General features: G+C 42.8%; 1 protein-coding gene across 1 annotated transcript in view; it reads left to right on the top strand.

The window, feature by feature from the left end:
* LOC143291874 (uncharacterized) overlaps positions 1–4,783 on the top strand; it is a 10,307-nt gene extending 5,524 nt beyond the window's left edge. Inside the window, exons 5-9 of the mRNA XM_076602000.1 lie at positions 485–594; positions 1,129–1,187; positions 1,857–2,003; positions 3,511–3,653; positions 4,457–4,783. Of these exons, the coding sequence (XP_076458115.1) occupies positions 485–594; positions 1,129–1,187; positions 1,857–2,003; positions 3,511–3,653; positions 4,457–4,621 (624 nt within the window). The 3' untranslated portion in view covers positions 4,622–4,783. The remainder of the gene's footprint in view (positions 1–484; positions 595–1,128; positions 1,188–1,856; positions 2,004–3,510; positions 3,654–4,456) is intronic.
* The last annotated feature ends 2,717 nt before the right edge of the window (positions 4,784–7,500 follow it).

The raw sequence follows: 7,500 nt of genomic DNA, 5'->3' as shown, positions 1-7,500 counted from the left end.
TTACCCACCCGTAACTGGGGGCAGTTGTACATTTGTTGTGTTCTTCTCTGTGTGTGTGTAGGGGGAGGGGTGAGGGGGGGGGTGGGGTAGTTACTTCGTCATGAGCATCATTCCACACAAATGGCCTTACGGCTGGCTCCTCTTGAGAACAGGGTTTCATATTGTGTAGGCTTTTGAGCACTATGCAAGTGAATATCAAACAAGAAGGTTTCTGAGGTATCATTTTGCATGATGTATCGCGTCATGTGGTTTCGTGTCATATCGTAAAGTGCTGTATTGTATTTATCGTATTGCATCGTATTGTCTTGATTTGCCCCTCCCCCTCTCTCTCACTATTGTCACAAGGACAGATTTGAGGACAAGGCAATGCCTAAAATTTTTATCCTTGAGTAATAAAATTTGCAAATCTCCCCCCTCTCTCTCTCAGCTTCTATGACTGAACTACGAAAGGTTTATCTCTCAGCTGTCTGTTCTCACAACACAGGTATGCAACGGTATTTACGGCTACATCTCCGCCACCAAGACCAAGAGGGTGTTGATTACAAAATTCTGTCTTGGATTAATGCAAGGCCTCGTCCAAACGCAGTCAGTCAAGTGAGTTATTCCACACACACACGTGCACACACAAACACACACACACATACACAAGCTTACCCACACCCACACGCACGCTCACAACCACACAGTTATTGAAAAACAAAAACAAAGGGGAACTGCCCGATATAGAAACATGTAACTGAACAGAAAGAAAATGTGAAACAATGTAAAAGGTAAACCAGACATGCATTGTCCCCAAAATATAGTGTCTTTCTCTCGCTTTTGTCTTCTCTCGAGCTATCATGTCTGTTTCTGTTCAGCTTGAAGTAAAACCACGAACTTCCGACGTAACTCATCTAAACTGTTCTATGAAATATATAGCATCTTTGTTTATAAATGCCTTCAGATATGGATTAAAATTCCGAACATTTTCCTTGTTCTATTTCGTTGAGAAAAGAACAAACTGAAATTAACACCATATTTTTTGGTGTCGCTGTGGTATAGTTTAATGACAGTTGCTATCTTGCTAAAATGTTACGGATAGACTGTGTCGCCGAGGATACACCTCAAAGTCCTGTGTCTGATGTGCAGTGCCTATGGTGTCTTTGGAAGTCCGGCTTTCCCCATCACAACCACGACTACTTCAATCAGTATGGAGTGTGTGTGTGTGTGTGTGTGTGTGTATTTGCACGCACCACCACAGAATTGAAACAGAACAGAACGTAAAACACGGCACACACACTTTCCTTTCAAACCAATCTACATGTACGTTATGTACCATGTAACCTTACCACGTATTGTCGCCATGAATCATGTTTTCACACCGTGTATTGTATGCGTTTTGTTCCTTTTGTTTTGTACTTTCCGTGTGCACCCTTGGGGTATTTTTTTGAATAAATCTTGACAAACAAATCCTGTCCACCATATATAATACCAACAATATAAATCTGATATACAATATGATGCAATATAGTATGATGTGAGGTATGATGAATATGATATTATACAATGTTGGAAATCCTTTTGCCTTTATTTGCTGTGATGTGCTAATCATACTGAACCAAAGATGATGAGTTGGTTGTTGTTGTTGTTTTTTCTAAGTGGGTGTGTATCTCTTAACTGACAACGAAGAGCTTGATCCAAGCCTGATGAGCTCTTTGTTAAGCGAAACAAGTACTGTTGACTGGTGCCCATACAAGAGGACCCTTTGTCAAAAACCACCCCCCCCCCCCCCCCCAACACACACCACATACCGGCGTATTGAATGTCCGACTGACTGACTTGATAATGAGATGTATATCATTTGTTTTGTTTTCCAGCTGTTGCTAACAACATCGAATCCGTTGAACTGCCCACCTACGTCAAGCCGAGATGTCAGGCGGCTTGTCTGTACAACAAAGACACTATGAGCAGCATCATCGACTTCAAAACCTGCTACATTGTTAGCTACGGCTACGATCAGAAACGTGAGGCCTGGCAACATGAACGACACTGATTAAGTCATTGCAATGATAAAGATTGATGTCATAGCGAGGAGAATTATAATGTAATAGCGAAGAGAGTGACGACGATAATGGTAATGTAATAGCGAAGAAAGTTAGTGCGATAATAAGAATATAACGATGAGAATGATAATGTAATTGCGAGGAGAGTGACTTCGATAACGATAATGTAACAGCGAGGAGAGTGACCACAATAATGATAATATAACAGCGATGAGAGTGACATGATAACGATAATGTAACAGCGATGAGAGTGACCATGATAACGATAATGTAACAGCGATGAGAGTGACCACGATAACGATAATGTAATAGCGAGGAGAATGATAATGTAACAGTGAGGAGAGTGACAACAATAATGACAATAGAACAGCGAGAAGAGTGGTAATGTAACAGTGAAGAGAGTGACCACGATAATGATAATGTAACAGCGAGGAGAGTGATAATGTAACAGCGAGGAGAGTGACCACAATAATGATAATGTAACAGCGAGGAGAGTGACTACAATAATGATAATGTAACAGCGAGGAGAGTGATAATGTAACAGCGAGGAGAATGACCACAATAATGATAATGTAACAGCGAGGAGAGTGATAATGTAACAGCGAGAAGAGTGACTATGATAATGATAATGTAACAGTGAGGAGAGTACGATAATGATAATGTAACAGCGAGGAGAGTGATAATGTAACAGCGAGGAGAGTGACCACAATAATGATAATGTAACAGCGAGGAGAGTGATAATGTAACAGCGAGGAGAATGACCACAATAATGATAATGTAACAGCGAGGAGAGTGATAATGTAACAGCGAGAAGAGTGACTGCGGTAATGATAATGTAACAGCGAGGAGAGTGATAATGTAACAGCGAGGAGAGTGCTGATGTAACAGCGAGTAGAGTGACCACGATAATGATAATGTAACAGCGGGGAAAGTGATAATGTAATAGCGGTGAGAATGAATTAAACATAAGGATTCTCATGTTGAGAGTGATGATTACGACTGAAAATTGTTGCAGTTTTGTCATCGATAATTAATGCGATTATAATGATGGTGATGATAAGATGATGATAATGATGAAAATGATGATGATGATAATGACAATGAGAATGATGTAGACATGGTAACTGCAGTCATTTTAGCGGTTTCTCATACTGATCATGTAAGGTGCCGTGGCAGAACTGTTGGGACTTCTGATCCAGTGTTCACCAGTGATCTGGGTTCGAGGCCCCGTTTTGGCAGTGTGTGGTGTCCTTTACTCCCATCAGTCAATGAATTATCTGACCTGGGTTGGGGATGGTTAAAACATCGGAAGGACTGGGCCCCGCGTCCCTGTGTCAAGCCCTAGACACAGCGGAAGTGAATTCACTGATCCGATGGCCGTAAAAGGCTATGGGAATTTTTAGGTCTTGATAATGATGATGATGATGATGATGATGGTCATTATTGTCGTGAATTGTTTGTCTGTCAGTGGGAACGACCGGAACGGCAGTCATCAACTCCGGCACCTGTAATCTGGTCAACGTGACCAGAGAGAACTCGTGCAGCACCGCCGTCCCCTCCGCTGGCGCCCAGTGCTTCAGAGCCAATGACACCAACGTCAAAGCCTGCTGGGTGCGTGCGAGCGCGCGCTTGTGTGTGTGTGTGTGTGTGTGTGTGTGTGTGTGTGTGTGTGTGTGTGTGTGTGTGTGTGTGTGTGTGTGTGTGTTTGTGTGTGTGTGTGTGTGTGTGTGTGTGTGTGTGTGTGTGTGTGTGTGTGTGTGTGTGCGTGTGTGTGTGTGTGTGTGTGTGTGTGTGTGTGTGTGTGTGTGCGTGTGTGTGTGTGTGTGTGTGTGTGTGTGTGTGTGTGTGTGTGCGTGTGTGTGTGTGTGTGTGTGTGTGTGTGTGTGTGTGTGTGTGTGTGTGTGTGTGTGTGTGTGTGTGTGTGTGTTGTCTGGGACGTGGGACATATCTACAATGCAGTCTGTTTGCCCGCACACAGCCCATTTCAACTGGGGCCAGGGTATGTTGTATTACCTTAGCTGGGAAATGTTGTAAAAATCATATATGTTCTTTTTACGCGCATCGCTTCTGCGAAAATATTTTTGTGTGTGTTCTTAATCCATTGTACATTAATGGGTAAAATATATGCCTGTCTGTAACATTTTATTTGTATTTGAATGTATTGGCGCTCCCAAAATTTGTTGAATAGCTAGCTATGCAGTCAAGACTTGGGGGGTTCTTGAAAAAGTAAATTTTGTGCAGATAGATATACTTCCTGTCTATATTACAATGACTTCCTTTTTAAAAAGAGAGACAAAGGAGCAAGGTGGTGGCTGTGTGGGGAGGGGGGTGGGTGCGTACATGCGTGCGTATGTTTCTACAAATCACAAGCAGTTCACGGCAACAAGGTAACCACTGTGTATGTGTGTGTACAGGGGGACAGTGGAGCACCTGTCTACTGCCGCCTGACCCTCACCAACGAAGCTGTTCTCTACGGCCTGGTGGACGCGACTGGTCAGCCTCCCAAAGAGGTGACCGGTGTGGCTCCCTCTACCAGCCTGTGTACCAACAACGAGTTTTACGTGATCCCCATCAGTTAAAGGACCAATCACCACTTCTCCAGAACGAATCATGTACTGATATAGATACTGAATCATGTCAACCACTGTATCCGTTAAGGGACCAACGTTCAGCTTTCCTGCAACACATACGAGTCTCGCGTCTTTCTTGTTGTTATATGAAACCTACTACATATAAAACAAAATAACAATGACACTTAATGAACCCTTGATCCTGTCCTTAGAATACATATCAAAATCTGACCCTGGGGGGAACAACAATGGCTGGCACAAGCATGTTGCTTCCTGACCCCCCGCCCCAGCCGCCCCACCCCCTCCCCCACCTTTCCACTTTCTTATTTCCTCACCCGTCGCTTTCCACTTCCTTTAAACGATGCTTGCGATACATAATAAAACAAAACATCTTGCAGACTATAATCTTTTGTTTTTGACGGCTAGTAGTGGCTTTTATCTTAGATTAGAAATCTGACATTTGCGAGAATGTTTTCTTTTTCGTTTTCTTCTTTGTCTGCCAATGGTGTTTGACGATGTTATAATCTTTACCTTCAAGCAATGAGTAGTTGCAGCAGCATTACAACTGTCTGTCAGCACCAGGAACCCATTAATTGTTCTCCACCATTCTTTACTGATTTCCCACACTAAATAGAAACAGCTATTTTGTCCATTCCACACATTTTTTGTTTGATTGAAAACAGCCATCCAGTTCAAATAGGTTTTTCCTTGTGACTGCAGTGAATGAATGAGCCCACCGTGCAACAACTACAAATCCAGTCACAGTTTCTGACAGAAACAGACACCAAACAGCAACAGACATCTGAAAAGATCAGTTGACGTAATTGTTCATATGTGGGGAAGAAATCAAAAGACCGGAACATAAAGGAATCATGGATGACCTACTGCAGAACTTGAAATCGTATTCAGTTGCCCGTTTCTTTTCTTCTCATTGTTATTATCATCATTAATAGTAATAGTTATATTATTCAATTATCTATTTCATTTATTTATTATACATATATCCATTCATTTATTCTTTGCTTATTCTGATAAAAAAAACGAAATGTCTATAAATCGGTGATGACTTAATTGGATTATCATTTCTCTGTGAGGTGTAGATTTTTATTTCAAGCCATTTTGAACTGGCATGTTTACTCTCATGATAGCAGATTTTGAGAAAGGGTTGCAATGTGCGTTTTATCCAACGGTTTGGATATTCAATAAAGTATGCAGTCTTTCTCTGTCTGTCCTGCGCTTATTCTGTCAACATCCTGCTTGTGTGTGTGTGTTTCTGTTTGTTTCCGTCTACCTGTGCGTGCGTGCGTGCGTGCGTGCGTGTGTGTGTGTGTGTGTGTGTGTGTGTGTGTGTCTGTGTGTCTGTGTGTGTGTGTGTGTGTGTGTGTGTGTGTGTGTGTGTGTTTCTTTTCATTTTTCTTCTCTTCATCACATTCTGATACTGTTCAAGCACACATGTTCATTTGTGTGATTTTCTGCATCCACTGCACGATATTTAAGCTGACATGGACACGAGTAAAAGGGGTGAACTAAATTGGGTTTAATGAATTTTGTTTTCTGACGGTAGTAGAGTAAACAATATAATGCTTTTTCATCCAGACCTCAAAAGGGAAAGAGAAGAAGAAAAAAAAAATCATTCATCATATCAAAGCAGCATGTACATTATAAACCATGTATATATTAACAATAATTTGACATTGGGCATTTTCAAAGCTGCGTGGCTAAAGAAGAATTAGAGATGAAAGAATCACACACACACACACACACACTCACTCACTCTCTCTCTCTCTCACACACACACACACACACATACACACACACACACACACACACACACACACACACACACACACACACACACACACAGAGTTTTGTTTCAATGCGTCGTCAAAGCGTGCGGACTGATCCAATCCGTACGATATACACACCACCACATGATTTTCTACCGCTAATAAACCCTACAGCATTCACCCTTTGATCGTACAAATGATGTACAAGTGACATGGCACAACAGGTGACGTTCTCGGGAACCCACAGCATAGCACCAGCCGCGCGTCTGGCGGCGGGTAGGGGGCTGGCCGGGGGTGGAGGTGGGGATGCCCCTGCGGGTGGGCCTTGCGGTGGTGCTATGCGCCCTACCTTTCGCCGGACACTTACCTTCTTTGCCGCCATCCCCACAACACCACCACCACCCACAACAAACAAAAAAAGCAACAGCCCATACAAAACAACCAACCACACTCCCCCCTCCGGATCCCCCCCCCCTCCCCAAGAAAACCCCCCTAAAATCACCCATAAAACCCAGTCCATCCGTACCACAACACAAGATTCAAACATTCATCACAACACAACAATAAACAACGCCAAGAGATCATGCCTCGACAACCCCCACCCCCTCACAGCAATTACAACCCCGAAAGAACAAATCACAATACCCCCCTCCCCCAACACCACATACGACCGCTAAGCATAAACGACCCTAAACGAAACAACTTGACCATATGGGCTCAGCCGTTTGGTCAAACTCCACACATAGGCATCCTTTGCCCTGTGGCCACACAAGAACAGGAACAACAAAAAATATGCTGACCTTCTGTTCGATAGTCAGGACCGCCCCAATATTCGGCCTTTACCGACTCTCTCGCGAAACCAGGAGGAACCGTTTCCATTCAAGAACACATTTTTTTGCAGAGCAGGTATTGAAAAGCTCTCATCTTGTTTGATCGGTTGTAGGCTGCAGGTTCATACAGGTTAAAAAAAAAAAGGACATGCCCGGGGTTCATTTTGGTTAAATAATCTTTTTTTTCCAATTGTCAGAAAATGTGACATGTTTTTTTAAGTCTTTTTTGCTCTGAAAAAAAAAATCCCATGTTTATAAACGTGCTTATTTA

Source organism: Babylonia areolata, chromosome 18 (assembly GCF_041734735.1).
Source record: "Babylonia areolata isolate BAREFJ2019XMU chromosome 18, ASM4173473v1, whole genome shotgun sequence".
Lineage (NCBI taxonomy): Eukaryota > Metazoa > Mollusca > Gastropoda > Neogastropoda > Buccinidae > Babylonia > Babylonia areolata.
The sequence above is the reverse complement of the archived record's forward strand: the minus strand, read 5'-3'. Positions and strand labels throughout refer to the sequence as shown.